The sequence below is a fragment of the Haliotis rubra genome, unplaced genomic scaffold, assembly GCF_003918875.1.
Source record: "Haliotis rubra isolate DU_JTF1 unplaced genomic scaffold, ASM391887v1 Scf1916, whole genome shotgun sequence".
In the NCBI taxonomy this organism is placed as follows: domain Eukaryota; kingdom Metazoa; phylum Mollusca; class Gastropoda; order Lepetellida; family Haliotidae; genus Haliotis; species Haliotis rubra.
This window is the reverse complement of record NW_025765910.1, coordinates 44,755-71,203: the sequence shown is the minus strand read 5'-3', so window position 1 is coordinate 71,203 and position 26,449 is coordinate 44,755. Positions and strand designations below refer to the sequence as shown.

The 26,449-nt window shown below is 42.6% G+C and overlaps 1 protein-coding gene across 1 annotated transcript in view; it reads left to right on the top strand.

The window, feature by feature from the left end:
• LOC124274543 (type-1 angiotensin II receptor A-like) overlaps positions 1-24,823 on the top strand; it is a 31,051-nt gene extending 6,228 nt beyond the window's left edge. The window contains exons 2-4 of the mRNA XM_046709908.1: positions 1,315-2,054; positions 23,482-23,622; positions 24,441-24,823. Of these exons, the coding sequence (XP_046565864.1) occupies positions 1,401-2,054; positions 23,482-23,622; positions 24,441-24,680 (1,035 nt within the window). The 5' untranslated portion in view covers positions 1,315-1,400 and the 3' untranslated portion in view covers positions 24,681-24,823. The remainder of the gene's footprint in view (positions 1-1,314; positions 2,055-23,481; positions 23,623-24,440) is intronic.
• Positions 24,824-26,449: the final 1,626 nt, after the last annotated feature.

Genomic DNA, 26,449 nt, shown 5'->3' with positions numbered 1-26,449 from the left:
ACCCAACTCCCTCCCTCCCTCCCCATATATAACTATTGGAATCTGGGCTAGGCATTGCTATTTATGTTTAGTTTAGTGAGTTTACTTTTACACGGCTTTTAGCAATATTACAGCAATATGATAGAGGGGTACACCAGAAATGATCTGTACCCATGTGGATGAATCGAATCCAGGTCTTTGGTGTGACGAGCGAACACTTTAACCATTAAGCTACCCCACCGCCCGTACTATGTATGTAAACAAAACCATTAAATCTATTCAGTTTGTCCGTTTTCAAGTCATTAAGCTGTACACATCGCTTGCATGTCCCTTGATCATAGCTGATGTGTTTTTATTTGTTCGGATTCGTGAAAAATGCTGTTCATCATGAATTGCCAACATACCTCCATCGAGAGCGTGCAAACACAAAACGCTTGAAAGTCGATCTGATTCCATTAGCCCTGACTCTGAATCCACCGGGAGCGCCCGGGTCTGTGTGTGTGATGAGAGATGAGATTGGTCGTAGGACTTTACCGTAATCCATGTTTACGTCACGTTTAAATTACTTTAAATTACGAACACTAATACACCCTCCCAAACCACCCTAATAAGGGTTGAAAAGTAAGGTATAGGGAACTGTTCTCATCATATACTCATGCCAATAATGGTTGTCACCCCCCTCCCCAACCCCAACCCACACACACACACCTCACCCACCCCCTCTCAATTAAAAAAATTGAAGGGGGTGACAACCATTATTGGCATGAGTATATAATGCATTACGATACAATTATAACAGGAATACTATCCTGATGGGATTCTGCTGTTGAGGTGATCTAACCAAGCTGATTGTCCACAAAGACAATGAAACTGATGGATAAGACAACGTGACTGCGTTAAATGTAATTATAATTGCTATGATAGAGGCAGGGACAGTGGTTCATATCGCTCATCAAGAAACTTTACAAGAAATAATAACGTATTAATATCGTATAATGACGGAAGCTGTTTACTTGTCGTAGAGACGTAATATCGTAGTGTTAAATCGTTTACCGCTGTCCTTGGGTTAGCTGTTCAAATGGAGGTTGATCCTAAGTCTGTCTCACAGTCCCTGAACCACATTATTTTCCCTACTGCCAAGCACTATCTGCAGTGCTAAAGCCCTAAATAAAGCAAGTCTAGATTTCCTCAGGTTCTCCTGGGGCTCCTTTTCAATTTAAATGGGCTTGTTTGTTACTAACAAAATTATATATATTCAGAGATTAAGCATTAGTCTATTTGATCCTCTACGTGGCCTGTTTTAGCCTGATTTCTGTGTCCTCTGTATTCTTTCAGATTCAACAGTTTCGGAGGATTTATAGAAAAATCGGTTTAAATGCTTCCATTTTATGTGCAAGAACCAAACTTGAAACGAAACGATCATGGCAGCGTCAGCCACAACGACCAACACCTCCTCGGCAAGTACGACCATGTCAGAAGACTGTGGCCTTGACCTTTCAGAAGCTGAACTTCCGCTAATTCTGATCCCGACGTTCATCTTCAATGTCATCGCCTTAGTCGTTCTTCTGAAGATAAAGGGATCTGCGGACTCCCTCGACAGGCTTCTCGTCACCAGCCTCGTCGTCAACGACCTCCTCTCCACCTGCCTGTACCTACTGACGTTCCTAATGGGATGGCTGTCTTGTGGATTAATCCTTAAAAAGCCGTTCTTATGTGGTCTCATGGGTTGGCTGACGACGACCATGGTGATGTGGTCAGCCGGTGTCATCACCGTTATGACGTCATGCAGGTATTTAGCTCTGGTCAAGCCTCTTTACCACAGGTCAAAGGTCACGGCGAAGTCGATTAAATTCGCCCTTGTTGGAACTCTGATATGGATGACCCTGCACCTGATATTTCCGTTTTTCCACCTGGATTCACCCTACAGGATCTACGAGTCCAATAAGATCTGTGGTTATGAGTTCACACCTGCTGCGGGCGGATCCTTTCACAAGGTGATATTAGGGTTCATCAGCGTTGAAGGTCTTCTGACAATCGTCGTAGTTTTATTCTTCAATATATCTATTATACATCAGGTGAGTTGATATATGAATCATTTTGACTTATATTTAAACAGGGTTTTACCTCGACTCACAAACATGGTCCCGGGCCCTAAGTTTTTAGCTATTAGGATCATACGGGGATCCAGTGACGTAACAGTGTAGAGAACTGTATGTTCGGTGTCTCGAATATTATGCATAACTCGAAGTACCTGTCGGTCACGACCATTCCCTGTTATAGTTGTCATCATTTGATTTCCGGTTACACGAATTCGTCTCATAAATACACACGATGACTCGAGAAGAAAATTTGTTCCCATGAGATTCAAACAACAGCAATCTTGTATACATAACCCGAAGTCAGTCAATGAGAAGTTGATTGGTGTAGCAAACTGATCCAATTAACAAACCAGCGCGGCCCACACCTTTCCGCCTTTGACGGGTGAGTTCACAAGGCAGATTAGCGACTTTACGGAAATCACTCTCTGTGCTAATCAGACTGGAACTGATAAGGTGCCCCTATTAGTGATAGGGGAATCATTAGATAAACAAATGCTTAGGCGGAGGAATTAGGACTGGATCATCTTTTTTTCTACCCTCATAGACATACCTATGTCTCGAATACATCGATAAGTCGAATTTATTACTTGGTCCCCAGCGATTCGACTCATCGGAATTTGACTGTATTTTAGAGCCTGGAATGAATCAATGAACATGTGGACTGATGGATGAAATGACGGATGAAATGAACTGATCTGAAAGAAGCCAAAACCTTAGCAAAGTCCTATTTGTGGTTACAGAGAATAATATTGTGCGTCCATTCTCTTCATTTGAGCGTATTGGACGCACATTTGCGCGTCGCGTAAAACCCTGAATTTTTTAAATAACACTGCTATGATGGAGTATGCTTAATAATAATAATAATAATGTGTCCATTTATATAGCGCCAAACTCCACACTAGGTATGCTCATAGCGCTAACAATCAAGGCCATTATTACCCCGGATAACCCAAGCTGCCTGTTAGGCGCTAGAAGGTTATAGTCATATGACTTTTTTCCACCGGGTACCCATTAATGTATTGTCTTTGACGCTACCAACAGCAGTATCACAGCTATATGATTGCATCCTGTAAATATTCTATCCTGGGTCATACCAACCGGTGATTGTAATTATAAACAATGATCCCATTACCAACCGTGTCAGCCAAATACGAACATAGTTCTCTTCAGTTAACTCTCGCACTTTTACTGTTATTGATATCATGAGCATGATGTACGCAATTGAGATACAAGACATCCAAGCCATGCTGTAGGCGACTAACGGTGAGGTGAGGTGAGGTGAGGTGAGGTGAGGTGAGGTGAGGTGAGGTGAGGTGAAATTGGGTTTAACGTCGTGCTTGAGAATATTTCGCTCATATGACGACGTGCATGCGTGTGTATGTGTATGTGCGGCTGCTTGTACTAGCCCAGACTTAAGCTGGTTTTATAGTGCTAGCCCACTGAGATACCATGCCGCAGTGAAGCATGAATACCCCACTCAGACACATTATACTGACTCCGAGCCGACCAGTCCTTGTTGTACCCATTAATGCCGAGCGCCAGGCAGGGTCCTACAAGTACCATATTTTAACGTCTTTTGGTATGACGCGGTCGGGGATCGAACCCGCGACCTTCCGCTCTCCGGGCGGAGGCTCTAACCACTACACCACGTAGGCGGTCTGGCGACTAACGGGATCGGGTTGACAAATGTCATAGGTTCCCAATTGCGCAGAACGATGTTCATGCTGTTGATTACTGGATTGTCTGGTTCAGACTCGAATATTTACAGAATGCCGCCATATAGCTGGAATATTGCTTAATGCGGCGTAAACCTAAAGTCACTCACTCACTCTGCACATATGTATGGCGAAAGTGGACCACCTTGCCTGCATCCAATCGTGGCTCACGTCTTGTGTGTATTGTATATGCTTTTGTATTTTATGTTCATATTAAGTGCAGAGGTGAGACTTTAATAAAATATTTATCTATCTATCTATCATGTCATCGTATTCCAAATGCGTAGATCGATGCTCATGCTATTGATCAGTGGATTGTCTCGATAATTTACAGACCACCGCCTCCATATAGCTGGAATATTGCTGAGTGCGGCGTTAAACAACAAACCAACCAACCAACACACACTCATCCAAGTCACTAACATCCGATCCGTTAATTCACCTCTTATATAAGCATGTTTCCCGGGGACTAGTGGTGTCGACACGCCTGTTTTAAATGCATGTGCCCGTTGCCTAGGAACCTATTTACCAGAAGACAGCCATACCATTTAGTCAAGTACAAAACTATTTCCATTCGAGGGGCGTTCAAAATGTAGTCAGCCTCACCTTGAAAAATGATACAAATGCAGCTGTTTTTATGTTTCATTTTCCTACATATTATCTGTCAACCTCAAGCAAATTGGTTCTGCCATGTTCCAGCCTCACGATCACCATAGACAGATCTTGGTACCCCGGAAAAACGCAAAATCTGCAAGAAATGCATTACAAAATTCAGGAAACAATATATGCGAGAAACATTTTTTGTGTTTGAGATAGGCAGAAGTCCGCTAGAATTAAACTTAGATATTAAAGTGCATAAAAAATCAATTTGAAACTACAATCGCTTGTTAAAGTGACTCCCCCCTACTGTTTACTAAAAGAACGTGTCTTGGAGTCACCTTCAAATGACGTAAACATAAGGACATAACTTATTCTAATGTTTTCACTTATTCATACATGATGATTGTCAGTCTCCCGCCTCCACCAGGTCTGATCTTCTACTTTCCTGCCTCTGTCTGTGTCTGATCTAATTGTCTGTCTCCCGCCTCCATCTCTGTTAAATCTGATCTTCTGCTTTCCCGCCTCTGTCTATGTCAGATCTGATTGTCTGTCTCCAGCTTCCATCTCTGTTAGATCTGATCTTCTGCTTTCCCGCCTCTGTCTGTGTCAGATCTGATTGTCTGTCTTCCGCCTCCATCTCTGTTAGATCTTATCTTCTGCTTTCCCGCCTCTGTCTATGTCAGATCTGATTGTCTGTCTTCCCGCCTGCATCTCTGTTAGATCTGATCTTCTGCTTTCCCGCCTCTGTCTATGTCAGATCTGATTGTCTGTCTCCCACCTCGAACTCTGTTACATCTGATCTTCTGCTTTCCCGCCTCTGTCTATATCAGATCTGATTGTCTGTCTCCCGCCTCCATCTCTGTTACATCTGATCTTCTGCTTTCCCGCCTCTGTCTATGTCAGATCTAATTGTGTGTCTCCCGCCTCCATCTCTGTTAGATCTTATCTTCTGCTTTCCCGCCTCTGTCTATATCAGATCTAATTGTCTGTCTCCCGCCTGCATCTCTGTTAGATCTGATCTTCTACTTTCCCGCCTCTGTCTATGTCAGATCTGATTGTCTGTCTCCCGCCTCCATCTCTGTTAAATCTGATCTTCAGGTTTTCCGCCTCTGTCTATGTCAGATCTGATTGTCTGTCTCCCGCCTGCATCTCTGTTAGATCTGATCTTCCGCTTTCCCGCCTGTGTCTATGTCAGATCTGATTGTCTGTCTCCCGCCTGCATCTCTGTTAAATCTGATCTTCAGGTTTTCCGCCTGTGCCTATGTCAGATCTGATTGTCTGTCTCCCGCCTCCATCTCTGCTTAATCTGATCTTCAGGTTTTCCGCCTGTGTCTATGTCAGATCTGATTGTCTGTCTCCCGCCTGCATCTCTGTTAAATCTGATCTTCAGGTTTTCCGCCTGTGCCTATGTCAGATCTGATTGTCAGTCTCCCGCCTCCATCTCTGCTTAATCTGATCTTCAGGTTTTCCGCCTCTGTCTATGTCTGATCTGATTGTCTGTCTCCCGCCTCCATCTCTGTTAGATCTGATCTTCTGCTTTCCCGCCTCTGTCTGTGTCAGATCTAATTGTCTGTCTCCTGCCTGCATCTCTGTTAGATCTGATCTTCCGCTTTCCCGCCGCTGTCTATATCAGATCTGATTGTCTGTCTCCCGCCTCCATCTCTCTTAACTCTTATCTTCTACTTTCCCGCCGCTGTCTATATCAGATCTGATTGTCTGTCTCCCGCCTCCATCTCTCTTAACTCTTATCTTCTACTTTCCCGCCTCTGTCTATGTCAGATCTAATTGTCTGTCTCCCGCCTCCATCTCTGTTAGATCTGATCTTCCGCTTTCCCGCCGCTGTCTATATCAGATCTGATTGTCTGTCTCCCGCCTCCATCTCTCTTAACTCTTATCTTCTACTTTCCCGCCGCTGTCTATATCAGATCTGATTGTCTGTCTCCCGCCTCCATCTCTCTTAACTCTTATCTTCTACTTTCCCGCCTCCGTCTATGTCTGATCTGATTGTCTGTCTCCCGCCTCCATCTCTGTTAGATCTGATCTTCTGCTTTCCCGCCGCTGTCTATATCAGATCTGATTGTCTGTCTCCCGCCTCCATCTCTCTTAACTCTTATCTTCTACTTTCCCGCCTCTGTCTATGTCAGATCTAATTGTCTGTCTCCCGCCTGCATCTCTGTTAGATCTGATCTTCTGCTTTCCGGCCTCTGTCTATGTCAGATCTAATTGTCTGTCTCCCGCCTGCATCTCTGTTAGATCTGATCTTCCGCTTTCCCGCCTGTGTCTATGTCAGGTCTGATTGTCTGTCTCCCCCTCTATCTCTCTTAACTCTGATCTTCCGCTTTCCCGCCTCTGTCTATGTCTGATCTGATTGTCTGTCTCCCGCCTCCATCTCTGTTAGATCTGATCTTCTACTTTCCCGCCTGTGTCTATGTCAGGTCTGATTGTCTGTCTCCCCCTCTATCTCTCTTAACTCTGATCTTCCGCTTTCCCGCCTCTGTCTATGTCTGATCTAATTGTCTGTCTCCCGCCTCCATCTCTGTTAGATCTGATCTTCTACTTTCCCGCCTGTGTCTATGTCAGGTCTGATTGTCTGTCTCCCCTCTCTCTCTTAACTCTGATCTTCCGCTTTCCCGCCTCTGTGTCTATGTCTGATCTGATTGTCTGTCTCCCTGACTCCATCTCTGTTAGATCTGATCTTCTACTTTCCCGCCTGTGTCTATGTCAGGTCTGATTGTCTGTCTCCCCCTCTATCTCTCTTAACTCTGATCTTCCGCTTTCCCGCCTCTGTCTATGTCTGATCTGATTATCTGTCTCCCGCCTCCATCTCTGTTAGATCTGATCTTCTACTTTCCCGCCTGTGTCTATGTCAGGTCTGATTGTCTGTCTCCCCCTCTATCTCTCTTAACTCTGATCTTCCGCTTTCCCGCCTCCGTCTATGTCTGATCTAATTGTGTTTCTCCCGCCTCCATCTCTGTTAGATCTGATCTTCCGCTTTCCCGCCGCTGTCTATATCAGATCTGATTGTCTGTCTCCCGCCTCCATCTCTGTTAGATCTGATCTTCTACTTTCCCGCCTCCGTCTATGTCAGATCTGATTGTGTGTCTCCCGCCTGCATCTCTGTTAGATCTGATCTTCTGATTTCCCGCCGCTGTCTATATCAGATCTGATTGTCTGTCTCCCGCCTCCATCTCTCTTAACTCTTATCTTCTACTTTCCCGCCTCTGTCTATGTCAGATCTAATTGTCTGTCTCCCGCCTCCATCTCTGTTAGATCTGATCTTCCGCTTTCCCGCCGCTGTCTATATCAGATCTGATTGTCTGTCTCCCGCCTCCATCTCTCTTAACTCTTATCTTCTACTTTCCCGCCGCTGTCTATATCAGATCTGATTGTCTGTCTCCCGCCTCCATCTCTCTTAACTCTTATCTTCTACTTTCCCGCCTCCGTCTATGTCAGATCTGATTGTCTGTCTCCCGCCTCCATCTCTGTTACATCTGATCTTCCGCTTTCCCGCCGCTGTCTATATCAGATCTGATTGTCTGTCTCCCGCCTCCATCTCTGTTAGATCTGATCTTCCGCTTTCCCGCCGCTGTCTATATCAGATCTGATTGTCTGTCTTCAGCCTGCATCTCTGTTAGATCTGATCTTCCGCTTTCCCGCCGCTGTCTATATCAGATCTGATTGTCTGTCTCCCGCCTCCATCTCTCTTAACTCTTATCTTCTACTTTCCCGCCTCCGTCTATGTCTGATCTAATTGTGTGTCTCCCGCCTCCATCTCTGTTAGATCTGATCTTCCGCTTTCCCGCCGCTGTCTATATCAGATCTGATTGTCTGTCTCCCGCCTCCATCTCTGTTAGATCTGATCTTCTACTTTCCCGCCTCCGTCTATGTCTGATCTAATTGTCCGTCTCCCGCCTCCATCTCTGTTAGATCTGATCTTCCGCTTTCCCGCCGCTGTCTATATCAGATCTAATTGTCTGTCTCCCGCCTCCATCTCTGTTAGATCTGATCTTCTACTTTCCCGCCTCCGTCTATGTCTGATCTAATTGTGTGTCTCCCGCCTCCATCTCTCTTAACTCTTATCTTCTACTTTCCCGCCGCTGTCTATATCAGATCTGATTGTCTGTCTCCCGCCTCCATCTCTCTTAACTCTTATCTTCTACTTTCCCGCCTCCGTCTATGTCTGATCTGATTGTCTGTCTCCCGCCTCCATCTTTGTTACATCTGATCTTCCGCTTTCCCGCCGCTGTCTATATCAGATCTGATTGTCTGTCTCCCGCCTCCATCTCTGTTAGATCTGATCTTCCGCTTTCCCGCCGCTGTCTATATCAGATCTGATTGTCTGTCTTCAGCCTGCATCTCTGTTAGATCTGATCTTCCGCTTTCCCGCCGCTGTCTATATCAGATCTGATTGTCTGTCTCCCGCCTCCATCTCTCTTAACTCTTATCTTCTACTTTCCCGCCTCCGTCTATGTCTGATCTGATTGTGTGTCTCCCGCCTCCATCTCTGTTAGATCTGATCTTCCGCTTTCCCGCCGCTGTCTATATCAGATCTGATTGTCTGTCTCCCGCCTCCATCTCTGTTAGATCTGATCTTCTACTTTCCCGCCTCCGTCTATGTCTGATCTAATTGTCCGTCTCCCGCCTCCATCTCTGTTAGATCTGATCTTCCGCTTTCCCGCCGCTGTCTATATCAGATCTAATTGTCTGTCTCCCGCCTCCATCTCTGTTAGATCTGATCTTCTACTTTCCCGCCTCCGTCTATGTCTGATCTAATTGTGTGTCTCCCGCCTGCATCTCTGTTAGATCTGATCTTCCGCTTTCCCGCCTCTGTCTATGTCAGATCTGATTGTCTGTCTCCTGCCTCTGTTTATGTCAGATCTGATTGCCTGTCTCCCGCCTCCATCTCTGTTAGATCTGATCTTCTGCTTTCCAGCTCCCATCTCTGTTAGATCTGGGTTTATTTCTTCTCGCCCATACATGTCAGGTCATTGTGATCAAAACTTAAATATCTTAAATCTCATGTAACACCATTGGATGACCTGTTTCGTCTCTACCTGTAATGGATTTTAGTCTCAGCTTCTTTCTTTGTTCGACCATATAGCCTGTCCTCCCATCTCTTCCTCTTAAGGGCCCAGTGTTTCACCCTGGCATTCGCTTACATCAGAAAGAATGGCCTTTTTTTTAGATCTAACGTTAAACGTAATGAGAACGATGTTCGGGTGACCCAGTACAAAACGCCACAATTCGTGGCTGCGTCCCTCGGGCACGCCAGGAACCTATCATTCTGGGATTTGGTAAATATTCGGTCCGGCAATGTGAGCACAATAGCTTCAGTAGTGGGCTGCACCTGAGTGATGCACAACGTCTAAGACCTGCACCACTTCGGACTTTTCAGCTACACACTTTGACATGTCTTGATGTAACTGGAATAACGTTCAAACAGTGTGTGTGAGAGGCCAAATCACTCATACACGATGAAACCTTTCTCCATAATTATCTATACTATTGATAACAATTGTGAATCTAAAATTCAATTTGCAAGATGCGGGATAGAATTGGTCTTCAGCAACTCATCCTTGTCGTAAGTGAGTGAATGAGTTGAGTTTAAGCAATTATCCAGAAACACCAGAAATGGGCTGTGCACATTGTCCCCATGTGGGGAATCGAACCCGGGCCTTCGGCGTGACGAGCGAACTCTTTTACCACTAGGCTACTCTTGTCGTAAGAGGCGACTAACGGGATCGGGTGGTCAGACTCGCTGACGTGGTTCACACATGTCATCGTATCCCAATTGCGTAGTTCGATGCTCATCGAGTTGATCACTGGATTGTCTGGTCCAGACTCGATTATTTACAGACCGCCGACAGATAGCTGCACTATTGCTGAGTGCGGCGTTAAACAACACAAAAACAACCAACCAACCAACCAAACCGCATGCAACTGTAACAAATAATACCACATTCCAACCACTGTGATATACTTCAAAAGAAAACCCATGAGCAGAATATTTGTGTAATCAAAACAGTTTTGTACTGCAAGAGCATCCGACCACAATAACGCCATTATGTACTTTGGAAATGTGTCCTCGTTGCTGGTGCTGCTGAGTGTCGGACAGCGATGTCAAGAACGGCGATAATTAGCATGCTATTATTATATGTAATGTTGGAACAGAGATAAGACACTGCCAATATGATGGCATCGTATTCATGATTGCCGTTGCCCTAGCGACGCAAACACAACCGCGGTAATACTGATGACCCAGGTAATGAGAGGTGTTCAGAGAGTACTCTGGAACACTGAGAGACACGAGGTTGCAATAAGGTGTAACACTAAATAGTCTCAATCCAGCTAATGTATGTTTCTTTAAATAGAGTATTTATATCAAAATACAATTCTTTTAATGGATTTAAGTGCAATGGTGTTTTGAAGGGGGTTCAAATGATGTAACGTGCTGCCCACGCGTTGCATCTCTGTCTCTGTTCACACGTCACGGTCCAGGTTCTACTGCAATAAAAACCAGTTGCTCCATGAGCGAGTATATTAATAGTCTATAACTTCAGTTCTGATGGAGGCATGTGACAGCTCTGATTGGATGATATTGTGTAAAAGATAATTATGCTTTTTAAATGTATCATCCATCCAGTAATTAAAACTGACCACATTTTTTAATATCTAGTTTTTAAAAGGATGACTTATGTTGAATGTGTGCACAGATATTTTCAAGTTGGTGACATTTGGTGCGGAGCTGGTGTGTTCAGCTTCTGTACTCGGAAAGTGATTGGTTATAATTTATGTTTTTATTGCATCTCTAACGACGTACTGTGCACACATGTACATGTATTGGCTTGAAACGTCCTGGTAATTTTTAAGAACATATAACATTACAATGGAAATCTATAAGAAAGATTTGGTTTTATGTAATCTGGAGACCTTGACGGCCATGGCAGTACTGGATGTTGTTGTCTATGGGAAAACATTTGGTTTGTGTAACCTCAAGCGACCAACCAACCTACTGACAGTTATTTTTTACTTTTCAGCATGGAGAAATGTTTCCTTTTTAACTTTAGGGCGTATCACAAAACAGTTTAGTAGAGGTATTTTTGTCTTTTACGAAGGAGTCGATGTTATCTCATTGAACTGGTGGATAGGTGTTCGGTCGTCCGAGTGAACCCCTGAAGATCCGAGTTAGAATCTTCAGTAACCGATGCTTGTCGTAAGAGGCGTCTAACGGGATTGGGTGGTCAGGCGTGCTGACTTAGTAGACACATGTCATCGTATCCCAATTGCGCTGATCAATGTTTATGATATTGATCACTGGATTGCCTGGTCGAGACTCGATTATTTACAGACCGCCGCCGTCATATAGCTGGAATATTGCTGAGTGCGGCGCGAAACTAAACTCACTCACTCGCTCGTCCGAGAGAATGAGTGAGGTTTTACATAGCTGTTTCTTGCTAATTGTACACTATTTTCCTCTTCACAAATTTCACATGAATGTGAACTAGGAGGAGTGAGTGTGTGAGTATGGTTTTACGCCGCTTTTAGCAATATTCCAGCAATATCACGGCGGGGGACACCAGAAATGGGCTTCACACATTGTGCCCTTGTGGTGAATTGAACCCGGGTCTTCGGCGTGACGAGCGAACGCTTTAACCACTAGGGGTCCGGCCGCCCCGAACTAGAACTAAGTCCCTGATTGCGAATATAATTTGTGTGGTAGCCACACCCACAGTCACACAGACAAACACACGCACGCACGCGCGCTCACACACAGACAGACACACACACACACACAGACAGACAGACAGACAGACAGACACACACACACACACACACACGCATCCCCTACCAAACCCCACCCCAGACCTACCCCACAGACCTACACACGAACGCGCTCGACGAAACACCCACTCAGCGCCAACAACCCCTAGACTAACCCACTCCCACTATTCCAGCAGCCTGCAAACACTTTCCTATACTCCTTAACTCACTCAGTGAACCGCTCACCTAACCCCAGTACACTACACACCAGTATGACGACAGCGATATAAACAGAGTCGCGCATTTTATTCCCTCATTTCATTAACATTACAACATTAACGCTGGCATCGGTCTGAGAGTGCACTCAGGTAAATACACAATGACCGACCTATTTTGTGCCTGGTTTGCGTGCAGATCTACGTCATGTACATGTCGATATATTCCCTGTTGTCCCTCTATCTAAACAATGTAATGTGGACGACGTAGAAGATAGAATTAGAATCATATTGTGATGTTGGTACAGATGACGGCAATGCCAGATGTACATATACCGGTAATGTGTTACACCGTTGAACTTTTTGTGAGTGAGAGAGTGAGTGAGTTTAGTTTTACGACGCTTTTAGCAATATTCCAGCAATATCACGGCGGGGGACACCAGAAATGGGCTTCACACATTGTACCATGTGGGCAATCGAACAAGGGACTTCGGTGTGACGAGCGGACGCTTCAACCACTAGGCTAACCCACCGCCCCTTTGAACTTTTACATGTTGCTTAATGTTTCATGTAGCACTTACAGTACATCCAGAAATTATTGAGAATTTAGAGATTGTAAAAAAAAATTTCACTCATTACTCGCGTATTAAATGTGAATATTAGCAGAACATAACCCCAGATTCAAAGACAGGTGAACAGTTAGTATTTTGTCAAGTCACCATGGGCAGCAATGCAGGCTTTAATGCGGCGGGGCATACTTCTGATCAAAGAAGTTAGAAAGTCGTGGTCCATGCTGTCCCAATATCGGACCACCTCTTCTTTCATTTCAGCAATATTTGTCAGATTTTTCTTATTGACACTTTCCTTCATAAGTCCCCAAACATTTTCTATTGGATTTAGGTCAGGGCTATAGCTTGGCCAATCTAATAATGTCATATTTTGGGTCCGAAACCAGGCCTGTGAATGCTTTGAACGATGTTTTGGGTCGTTGTCCTGCTGGAAAATCCAAAAATTTCCATAGAACACGTGAGCAGATGGAAATAAATGTCTTTTGAGAATATCTGTGTACCGCTCATTGTTCATATTCCCTTCAAATACACAGAGGGGCGTTGCCCCTAACAAAGATATGCCACCCCACACGTTAAATTTCGGACTGTACTTTGGGCGCTGATACAAAGGTTTTTCAGTTTGTTTGGTCTAGAATTTCAGTGTATTAGGAAACAGGCACACAGAACTTTCATATGAGAAAATCACATTGTCCAAATTAAAATTTCTATGCTGTAAGCACCAGTTCAACCTTCGCTCCTTTTGTTCAGGTTTCATGATCGGTGATGGAATTCCTCGACTTTTCTGCCAACCCATTGCATGCAGCTCAGTTCTAATTGTCTCCTTACAGACATCCACAGTTCTTCTATCACACATATCCAGTCTTAAGTTTTCTAAACTCCTTCGTTTCTTTTTAGAAACAAGAATACCAAGCCGCCTCCTGTCACCAAGTCAATTTTCTGGGCCTACCTGCGCCTCCCTGGTGCTCAGTGCCATATCCATTTGCAATATTTTTCAAAACACGATAAACAGTGATGCCTGTTCTACTTGAAATCACTTTAGCTGATCTGATGTCCTTGTTATAATAGGATCACTGAAAATGTCGTCTGCTAGCAAGTAAACAAAGGGGGATAACTCTTCACAAACTAATGAAAAAGGATTAACGGAGTTGTCTCTCTTGAATGAAACCAATCACTTGATAGCTGGTCAAGGTTGTTTTTACTAGAAATCCAATTAAACATATTCCTAAAATTCTCAATAACTTCTGGTCATGCTACAGCAATATTCCAGCTATATGGTTTGCAATCGAGACGTATTGTGCAGCTGACAAACAAGTCTTCGACAATATCCGCTTGGTTACCGAAAATGACCACTCGTCCCATTAAGTCACCTCGTTCGTCTTGGGGTCCATTCCTCAAAGCCGACCCGTGTAGATCCGGGTTAGAATTGATCTTCAGTAACTTATGCTTGTCGTAAGAGGCGACCAACGGGGTCGGGTGGTCAGGCTCACTGACCTGGTTGACACATGTCATCGTATACCAGTTGTACAGCTCGATGCTTATGCTGTTGATCACTGGCTTATCAGACACAGACTCGATTATTTACAGACCACATAACGCCATTATGTACTTTCGAAAGCAGCGCCTGAAATGTGTCCTCGCTGCTGCTGCTGCTGAGTGTGTGACAACGATGTGAAGAACGGCGATAATTAGGATGCTATTAATAGATGTAATTTGGGAACGGAGAAAAGAGCCAATGTGATGGCATCGTATTCATGATTTCCGTTTTCCTAGCGACGCGAACACACAATCACGGTAATATTGATGACACAGGTAATGTAGGGGATATTCTGATGACACAGGTAATGTGTGGGGTGTTCTGATGACACAGGTAATGTGTGTGTTCTGTGTAATGTGTGTGTGTGTGTGTGTGTGTGTGTGTGTGTGTGTGTGTGTGTGTGTGTGTGTGTGTGTGTGTGTGTGTTGATGACCGCAGAGCACTGACGGACACGATGTTGCAATAATGTCTAATAGTATCAGATGTAACACTAAATAGTTTCATTCCTGCTAATGTGTATTATTTTAAATCAATCGAGGCGTTTCGTGCAGTTGACAAACATGTCTTTGATAACATTCAGTAGGTCACCCAACGTCACCACCCGTCCCATTAAGCCACCTCGTTCGTCTAGGGGCCCATTCCTCAAGGGCGTTATGGTGCTAAGGTGATATTGTTTTGTACATTGACAAAGACTTTGCCGTTTATCAAGTGAATACAGATTGAAATACAGATGTGACACTCAATTTATCGCATGTCAAGTAAATATATGGATAATTACGTTATGGTTTACCGGCATCTCAGAGTCTGTGGTAATCAGAAACAAACAGACCCACTACATCCCGTACACGTCTATCATAGTCAAGACTGCTGTAGTTTTTCAACCCCTCTCGGCTCCATGTCACTGTTATTTTGTTAAGATTAGATTCAATTACAAAGACTAGATGATAACCTACGATCACATATGGCGATACGTATTTTACTAGGAATGACGAGAAAATTATAGTGATATTTATCACGTCGTGTGTCTAGTAATTATAGTGATATTTCTTACGTCGTGTGTCTAGTAATTATAGTGATATTTCTTACGTCGTGTGTCTAGTAATTATTGTGATATTTATCACGTCGTGTGTCTAGTAATTATAGTGATATTTATCACGTCGTGTGTCTAGTAATTACAGTGATGTGTGTCTAGTAATTATAGTGATATTTGTTACGTCGTGTGTCTAGTAATTATAGTGATATCTATTAAGTCGTGTGTCTAGTAATTATTGTGATATTTATTACACGTTTCGAGCAGTTATAGTATAGTTTCGTATTGTATTATGTTTTGTATTGTATTATGTGTCGAGTAATTATAGTAATGCCTTTTACATCGTATGTCGAGTAATAAGTCTTAATGTAATGAAACACGTCCTGTGAGAAGGCGCCGTGATATAGGGCTAGCCTAGTGGTTGAAGCTTCTCTCGTCACACAGAAGACCGGGGTTCGATTCCCCACATGGGTACAATGTCTGAAGCCCATTCTGGTGTTCCCGTCGTGATATTGCTGGAATATTAATTGCTAAACGGCGTAAAACCATACTCACTCACTCATTGCGACATAAAACACAAACTTCCGTTGCCGGCCATCCTAAGTCTATAACTATCACCTCCTATGTTGCAACGTATGACACATTATATGTTCTGTGTACATGGTACATTCAGAGGAACCTCTCTGGAAATGATAGCGACAAAAACAAAATCATTGAAAGTGGGAAATGCCAACCCAGTGACCGAAGAACCGTGTATTTCGTTCACTTGAAGCATTGCAGTGTTATTCTAGAGAGCTTAAACCCATTAGCCAATTGGTCGGACATCCGTTACGGAATATTGTTTTGCACGGAATTTCAAGGAAGTGAAATCGCAATGTACACAGTAAGGCACTGTCAGTTAATAACATTGGCCACGCCACTAGCTCCAATATATCCGGTCGGTGGGGTAGCCTAGTGGTTAAAGCGTTTGCTCGTCACGCGGACGACCCGGGTTCGATTCCCCACATGGGTACAATGTGTAAAGTTCATTTCTGGTGTCCCCCGCCGTGATATTGCTGGAATATTGCTAAAAGCGGCGTAAGACCATTCTCACTCACTCCAATATATCCACACCACGAGCTCCAGGTATATTTGTTCATGAAACACATTTTAATGAATGTATATGAAATAAATATGCTTTGCTGTGTGGCGTCCGTTAGACATGACAGGATACGGAGATCGCGGTTTCGAATCTCCTATTCGACCTGCTATTATGTCAGATAATAACACTGACCACCTCACTAACTCCAATATTTCAGGCATATGTATCCATAAAAAACACATTTTAATGTCTGTTTTATGAAAATAATATGATGTGCTGTGTAGCGTTCCTTAGACGTAACAGGATACGGAGATCGTGGTTTCGACTTTCCTATTCGACCCGATTTGGATCTTTGGTTTATCGAAATCCAGAACCGCAACCGTGCTCTTCTTCTTCAGCTAATTAAATCGCCATGATTATCTACATACAGTTTGAATTGGTGTTTGTATTTAAAAGTCAACCTCAGTTATATTCCGGCTGAGTTACGTCAGTTTGTAAATAATCCAGTCTTCGATAAACAATCCAGTGACAAGACGTCATACTAGTTATATAGTTGGGATACGATGACAAGCCAGCGAGTCATACATGGGTTGCTGAAGATCAATTCTAACACGGATCTGCATGGGGGTTTGCACGGATTCAAACTGTAACTGTATACATCGATAATACAGTGGTTATGAGGTCATGTGCATCATTTCTGTAAATGCTCAGAAGTTGGTGTTCCTACAAAAGGTAGTCATCAACCTCATATTCCAATCGCTGCTTAAAACACGTACCACAACGAGTATTACGTTTTAGTGCTGTATCAGTGTATCAGTGAGTCTTTCTACAAGTACGTCCTACATGGCAGTAATTCCATCGTGTCAGGGGCCTAGTGATTAAAGCGTTCGGGTTCGATTCCCGACATGGGTACAATGTGTGATGTCCATTTCTGGTGTCCCCCGCCGTAATATTGCTGTAATATTGCTAAAAGCGGCGTGAAACCATATCCAGTCAGTCAGTCCATCGTGTCGTGTACATAAAGGGTAGTGAAAAGCATTTAGGTCACGTGTTACTTGTAGTCCTGCATAATTTGGGGATCGTTCGATGGCTTTCTTTTTGTTCCAATTTTATCTCGTCCGTTGGAGTATGATGTACCAACTTCATGTTTATATTATCATGTAAGATTGCAATGGGTGAACTTTACATTGGGGGTGTATTTATAGCAGAGGTGATTGGTGATATGGTTATAACATAATGATTGATGACACGGTTATACATCACTGATATGGTTACAGCGAGTGAGTGAGTTTAGTTTTACGCCGCACTCAGCAATAGTCCAGCCGGTCTCTAAATAATCGGACCTGTACCAGACAATCCAGTGATTAACAGCATGAGCATTGATCTACGCAATTGGGATACGATGATATGTGTCAACCCAGTCAGCGCGCCTGACTACCCGATCCCGTTAGTCGGTTAGGTGCATGAGTAATTTAAGAGTAAGAGTGGTAGAAGTGATTGTTGATAGGTTCTGGTTTTAGCAGATGTATTTAATTATGTCTTTTCACGGAAGTGATTAGTGATATGCTTCTGACAGAAGTGATTAGTGCAGTGGTTCCGGTTAATCCGTACATGTCCAGTATCTGGGTGAGTTCAAGTGCCAGTGGAGATTTTTTCTTCTGCATATATGTTAGCTCTTGCTTATCCGAAATGTCATGAACCACTTCTTCGAGACGAAATCGAATAATGAAAGCAGATATATTTCAAGTCTGTCTCACCGTCCCTGTAACCACATTATTTTCTCTTCCGATCAGTCCTTTCTGCAATGTAAAAACTCTAGATGAAGCAAGTCCAGATTTCTTCATTTTCAGGTCTCAATCTCCGAGCTCACTGGAGCTCCTTTTCAATTTGAATATATTTATTTGTTTGTATCAGAATTATCAGAGACGAAGCGTTGGTCTAATATCATATAAGCATTATTCAATTTGATCTTCCCAGAGAATAATATTTTGCACAAAAGTACCAACAGTATGCAGATGAAAAGAATAAGTGTTGTGACGCATACATGACGTCACAGTTCGTGAAGGAATTCCGACAAACGCCGACCTACATGTATGTTGTTGCAGCTGAATTTTCCATTAAACACTCTAAGTGTTTGTTCATCAAGGTTTCTGTTTGAAATTTATTGCCACAGTTGCTGTAAAGTAATGCAGAAACCACCACACACCACACATTAGAGTTACCGAAGTACGAAGTATTTAAAATTACCAATCGGTAATTGGTTTCCCCAAATAGACTAAAAGAACGGGTTTGAAAGAATGTTTTCTTTCGGGTAAAGTGGTCGCCAGCAAAACATGGCCCAACGTAGATTCAATGCCGCAGGCAGTCGATCAGAATACAGTATTCTAAAAAGTTATCAATGACTTCAATCAAACTTCAGTATTTTCAAAGGTTTTCAAATAGTTCAATAAGAACGCAATATTCTAAAAAGTTATCAAAGATTTCAATCAGAATGCAGCATTATAAAACAGTTATCAAACAGCATTACATTCAGTAAGTATACTTTTCCAAAAAAGAAACGCATATCTCAGAAATCTGTTGCGAAAATGTTGTTTTTTTAAACATGTATAACTCGTCCACAAATAGAGTTTAGTACATGCATTTTACATCAGTTTAAAAGAAGGTAACGTCTATACAACCATGTGTATAATTTTAGTTAACGGAGACCTTGAGCGCGATGGTGACAACGTAGTACGGTCCCGATGTCAGGTCTCCTGGCTCTCAGTCCAATCTCTCGCAACCTGTTGCGTACCGTTTGACAGGATATCCTCCGAAGTCCGGGCACCCTGGCTGTTGTGCTCTCACCCGTGGCAGTACGATCACGCACATGTAGTACCCGGATGTACCGATCTTGGTCTGCAGTGGTGACTCGAGGTTTGCCTGTACGGGGACGGTCATTTGTTATACCTGTTTGGTTGTAACAAGCTGCAGGCTGTGATATCGTGCTCAGACTAACATTCAAACGCCTGGCAAGAGAAGATTGGTAATCTTCAGCGTGCATTCTTTCAATGGCGACGTTGCGTGTCGCAGCGTCAAGACGTGGCGTAGTGATTTGACCTTGAAACGTCTTCAAAACGAATGTCGATTTCCGAAAGTAATCTTGATTTTTATAGCCAGACAGTGCATGCTCTTTGGTGCACAATTTCAACCTCAAGGTGATTTCTGTTGCGTTGTGGCGACGCCTTTTTAATCCTTGTAAGAAATCTCATCAAAATCCACATTTTCAGGTAAACTCGATTTTTTGACTTGCACAATTGTGTAAAATCATGTTATCAACACTTCTGTTACATATTTTGACGATTGTTTGGACACAATAGGTAATTAATAGATTTATATAAATACAAAATGCCTATGCGTTTCCTTTTTGGGGATAGTATACTTTAAAACGTGTTCTGCTAGACATGACATTTCCAATTATGAGTGAGTGAGTGAAGTTTTACGCCGCACTCAGCAATATTCCAGCTATATTGCGGCGGTCTGTGAATAATCAAGTCTGGACCAAACAATCCAGTGATCAACAGCATGAGCATCGATCTGCGCAACTGGGAACCGATGACATGTGTCAACTAAGCCAGCAAGCCTGACCACCCGATCCCGTTAGTCGCCTCTTACGACAAGCATGGGTTATCCAATTATGAAGCATCAGTGACAAAAATAATCTCTGATAAATTCTCAACTTTGACTTGTACCATAGGTGTCCGTAAGTTAAGGTGAACAATTGACTTGGCCATGCATGTGTTTGTGACGGGTGTTCCAGATGGGTCAGGATCCACAACCTTTAGCAAACGCCTGAAACCACCACTACTTTACAGCGATCGATAAACACGCTCACATTTGAGTCGCGTTTGTTATGACTGCAAACGTGTGTTTTTATGTACACGTTTCCAGGCTTGAGAGTGAAATTCCCAACGGATTACCAAACATCCACGTTCTGATAGATGAGTGGATATTGGGGTATTTCAGTGTATTTACGGTGGTAAACAAATCTTGTGCTGTAACATGTGTCAGAATAATGTAGCAATGTCGTCTTTGTTATGTCACTTTGTACTCATCAGTAATCGATCGATGACGTGTCAAGGGAGGGTCTGGATTGATGAAGCTTATGTATCACTGGGGCGGATACAGCTTTTGGAGAAGGGGAGGAGGTGTGTGTGTTTGTGTAGAGTTCATTTTCACGAGAGTTTCAATGGTCATTTAATAAACTCTCAGGACAAAAAAGGGTGGGTGTGGGTCCGCCTATGTATCAGATCTGTGCACTGTTATAGATTTTTGACAGCGTCTGTAGACAAGGGAGTATTTGTACAACCTTAGCGCTAAGTCTATGTTGACGTATGGGACCACCTTAGCGCTAAGACTACCGTAAGTCTATGTTGACGTATGGGATCACCTTAGCGCTAAGACTACCGTAAGTCTATGTTGACGTATGGGATCACCTTAGCGCTAAGTCTACCGTAAGTCTATGTTGACGTATGGGACCACCTTAGCGCTAAGACTACCGTAAGTCTATGTTGACGTATGGGATCACCTTAGCACTATGGTTGTTTTGTACAACGGCACCCAGAACAGCGAGGGAACGTATTGAGGGGCACACCAAAACATTGTCAACCGATATCGAGGGGTGTATGGGGTGGTCCGAAGTATCTCGAGTACATCACACTCGAGGTATCGGTTGACTGATCTATGTTGCCGACCTTCATCCATACAGGTCTTCAATGCACGTCCGAAGCTCAATTGACTTAATTTGTGGAACAAAACTCATCCCCAGTGAAAAGCAACACAAGGTGCAGTCGACGTATACAGTCCGAGTTACTTCCCTTTACCCAATGCACTCTGATTAACATGGAGAATCTGAGCATGGGCGGATCCAGGAATTTCGAAAGGGGGCAGTTCAGGGGGTTTGAACACCCTGAACACCCCATTGGCTCCGCCAACGCAAAAGTCATTTTCAAAAGGGTGGGGGGGGGGGAAGGGTCGAACCCCTGAACCAACCCCACCCCCCCACCGGATCCGCCAATGCTGAGTGATACTTATGAGGGATATACTGGTAACCTAAGATATGTTCCGCATAAGCAGGCAACATGGGCAATAAATTTCCGCTCCTTAACCAATCAGATGCTTCGATTTAATGTAAGATAACATAACACACTGCGTACCCGTTTGGTGAAATCGAAACCTGGTCTGTGACGTGACGGGCGATGTTACACCACAGCCTTTGGTTGAAAGTGTGCATGTAATCGTTATAGGTCGGATTCTGAACCGAGAAGCTCTGCAAAATGTTTGAATCCCGCTGGGAGGTCCAACGGGTTTGAAGCAGGCTATGTCTAGTCAGTCTAATTGGATTAGGTGGTCCATACCATGAGAGTTGGGATTTAATGAGTCTTAAAGGTCACATGCAACCAAAAAATCAAACATAATTTAAACACAATTATCACTTCTTCATGACATATAATATGCATTGCTGATTATGAAAAAACAAATAAACAAAATTATAAGCGTATAATCGCAAATCAAAAGTGCAATATTTTGTACTTGGGTTTACCTCCCTCGAAACGAAGCAGCCGGGATACCGAACCCAGTCAGAGCGGGTGGGTGTGCACTCAAGTGTAACGGCTGGTTCATTAGCAGATGCCGCCTTCACGGCTCATTGTGTGTGTATATATAGAGATGTTGGGTTTTGTAAATACATGCTCATTTTTTGTGTATAACATTTTGCAATCAACAGACATCATAACATGTCATGTGTTCAACTATCACACCTGCCTGTCTGTGTAATTACATAATGTGACAGAGACCGAACTCGGGCCATAAATCAATGCATTTTGTTTATGGTGTATAGCCTGATTGGTGTTAAGTTCAAACTGCATGTGGTCAGTGACCGCAGTTGTGTATTGAATATTGTCATTAGCAGACAGGCAGGCAGACACACAGGTGTCAATAAAACAAGACATTGAGTTTTGTCTGTGACAACGACATATCTATATCACAGTTAGAAATTGTGTCAACGCTAAATAATGACATTGCTTTTAAGTATCGAACTGAGAAAGTGACTCGGTAAGAAGAACGTGTGGTGAAATAGACAAATGAAATTATATTAACAGTTTATTTACTGTCATAACATATAAAAAGCTCGCGCCTGTGAGATATCAACAAAACATTATGAAAATAGCTCACACCAAAGCCTTCACCGAGTATTCACCAGACAGCCCGCTTCCAAGTTACGCGAACCTATTTCACTGCGCACATGCTATGAGCGCAGCCCAGCTGTTGAAACCCGTTTTCCCCCGAAATTTTCGGGGGAAAATAAGTGAATCGTTTGAACTCCGATTTCGCGCGGTTTTTTCTTTTTAAGTTGAATTTGCATTTTGGATGATTTGTTTCGGTAAGTCCATACCGAAAGGTATCACAATCTGCAAAGTTGTGTTTTACGTTGCATGTGACCTTTAAGCATTCTCATGTCAGTTGAACCATGATTGGATGATCACGATGGTCAGACTCGGTGGACTGGCTGGCTGCATGTCCGCCCGACGGCGTAGCAAACAGACAAGCAAACGTACAAGTAAACACAATAGCAGAAAAAACAACATCCCCCCCCAAAAAAACACACACTAAAACAACAACAACAAAAAGAATAAAAAAACAACAACTCCAAACCAAACAAAACCAAATTTAAACAATCAGGCAAATACATAAATGAATGAATGAATGAATGAATGAATGAATGAATGAATGAATGAATGAATGAATGAATGAATGAATGAATAAATAAATAAATAATGAATGAAAATGAAAACTAATAATTAAATAAATAAGCAAGCAAACAAACAGATGGTGACAATCATTTGCTCTTTTTCATATGAAGCTGCGGAAGAGAGCTCAAGTTCAGTCTGGGGATGTTCCGGAATATCAAACACACATCCATGGTCGTCAACGTCGCACTGCCTTTGCCACAGTCTGCATCGTCGTGTCCTTGTTCTTCTGTCTGTGTTATGGACCATTTTTGGTAAGATTTTAATTCACTTTCTTCTAAAACTCAGCAGAAAATGGGTACCCGGTAGCATAAGATACTTATTTGAATTAACTAAAGACCCTTTTCACATGGGAAACTTTGGTAATATATTTCCAAAGGGAGCTGATAATACAATGGATATGGTTACTGATGTTGTCGATTATCAATATTACTATACATCCACCAATCTATGTCAGTGTTCATGAAGAAAAAAGTATCTTGTAATGGGATAGTGTTTCCATAGACTGTGTACTTGAAACAAGTCAAAGAAAAGCCTATTCTTTCACCAGGTTTAAGACACTGACTATAATTAAATAGGGGACCATGAAATATTATTGTTAATACCAAGTATTTGGACAATAATAAGCGTTGACGACAAACGACGTTGACAAGAGCATTTACCAGCTTTACATAAATAAAATAGTTTTTAAACCTCATGAAACCTGTCAGTAAACGTACAAGTTTTGAGAATTAATTTACTCTGCTCTAAAAACCTCATTTAATACACCCCCATTCGCTATTATGTCTTTGTATTTGATAAGACCACCCACCAAATATAAGTCTGTCTACCCAGCAGTAAACGGGTACCAGGTAGAATGCGATGGGAGTGTGACAATACGGTAAACTAGCGCCTTAAACGACAGCTTCGTTTGTATACTATCCAGTGAGCTGAAAAATGAAATGACTCAACACTGATAAAACCGCAAAAAATACTTGAGATTCAGCGAAAAATGGAATCAAAAATACCTTAATATTGTCCACCATTATCAGCCATTGTGACCAGATAATCAACATTGTATAACTTGTTTCAGGTTCGTGTCTTGTACGATGTGATTATCAACGCAACAGATCAGAATGAGATGCGACACTCCGTTTCGCTATCTCTGCTATTTCTGAGCCCTCTTCTCAATCCAGTGTTGTACGGAATCTTCAACAAACGGTTCAGGGAGTGTTTCCTTGAAATTATTAAAAACGGTTATAGGAAGTTAAAGTGCAAGTCTTCTGATGTCAGCACTTCAAACGTCAACACGGTTACCAGACAAACAACGTAAACAATTGTATAACGACTCTACAGTTGATGGATCCATTCGTCGACAAAAATAATTTGATATTTGCTGAAACAAATCTTGTAAATAGATCTTCGTATATATTATTTTTGTGCATGTAATATTTTAAATAAAAAATCATTGTCTTCGGTTTTGTTTGAATGTTTTGTGAAATATTAGTTGTATCAATACAAAAGCCATTGTATTCTATAATTCAGCAGCACGAATGCAATGGCGTTGTACAGGAAAATATTAAGTTGTATTCTTAAGTCAGTGTTTTGGGTTCTTGCCGTAGAACCATCCATCATCAAAAATTGTGTGTGCTTGTAATTTGTTTCAACCAAATAAAGTATTATAGTCGTATTTTCAGGCTGTGGTAGTGCCAATGGTGTTTATATCTGTCAAATTTGAAATTTGAATTGTAAATATCCTCTAGGCCCAAGACATTCCAGAGTGAACTAAGGTTAGGTTCAAGACATTCTATGGTGCTTTGGGATTGTTTTCCAATAAAACCCCAATGTCAATATTTATAAAGGTTGTTTTTTTGTGACAAGTGTTTCAAAATATTGACATTGCTGTTTTGCAAAATAATCCCAAAATACCAGGTGTGTACTTGCCTTTGTACATCAGGTTAGTATGTACTGAGCCAGGGATTACGTTGGACCTTTTACACTGGGATACAAACTCCGGACTGTAAACGTCAACACTCCGGTACCCGGTCTGATATGAAGAAGTAAAGCATTAACATTTCAAGAATATATATACAAATTAGGAATACCAGTGTTGGTTCAGTTTGATGGATGGAACACGAAAACAACACATTCACTGCAAAAGTTGAAACACTTGATTCTCCCGGGATGGGTAAGATGTAAATATCTATAACATTCTTCGGTGTGAAGGTCAGTTGACCACAGTACAGCAGATACGTTTTGCGTATAACTTGGCTGCTTGGTTTGTTGTTTAACGCCACACTCCAGCAACATTCAACGGTCTGTAAATAATCGATCAGGACCAGACAATCCAGTGATCAACAGCATGAGCATCGATCTGCACATTTGGGATTCGATGACATGTGTCAGCCAAGTCAGTGAGCCTGACCACGGGATCACTTCCGACAAGCATGGGCTACTGAGGACCAGTTCTAACCTGGAACTTCACGGGTTTGCATGTAACTATTGATCAAACAATATTTCATTCTTAACAGCGTAATAGCTCAATATATTGTTCTTTCATGGACCCGTGAAGGTCCGGGTTAGAATATTGATCTTCAGTAACCCATGCTTGTCGTAAGAGGCGACTAACGGGATCGGGTGGTCAGGCTCGCTGACTTGGTTGACACATGTCATCGTATCCCAATTGCGCAGATCGATGCTCATGCTGTTGATCACTGGATTGTTTGGTCCAGACTTGATTATTTACAGACCACCGCCATATAGCTGGAACATTACTGATGCGGCGTTAAGCAATATTCACTCACTCACTCACTCACCCTCATGCAATCTAAACATGAGATAAGGTTGATAACATAACCCAGGAGTCCTTCCTGTCGAATGATGCAGAAACATATACAATCACGATAGCGTTTTTAATTTTCGTTTTTAATTTTTGTTTTTCCAATTTGTGACATGGCTCGTGTTTTCCATTATGGATCATTTGGCATCAAAGTTTCAAAATGCTCGGTTCGAGTGAATCATGCATTTTAGACTTACATGTCCATAGTGCCCGGAGCATGACGTCACTGTAACCATGGAAATTCATTTACCTCTTCTAGATGT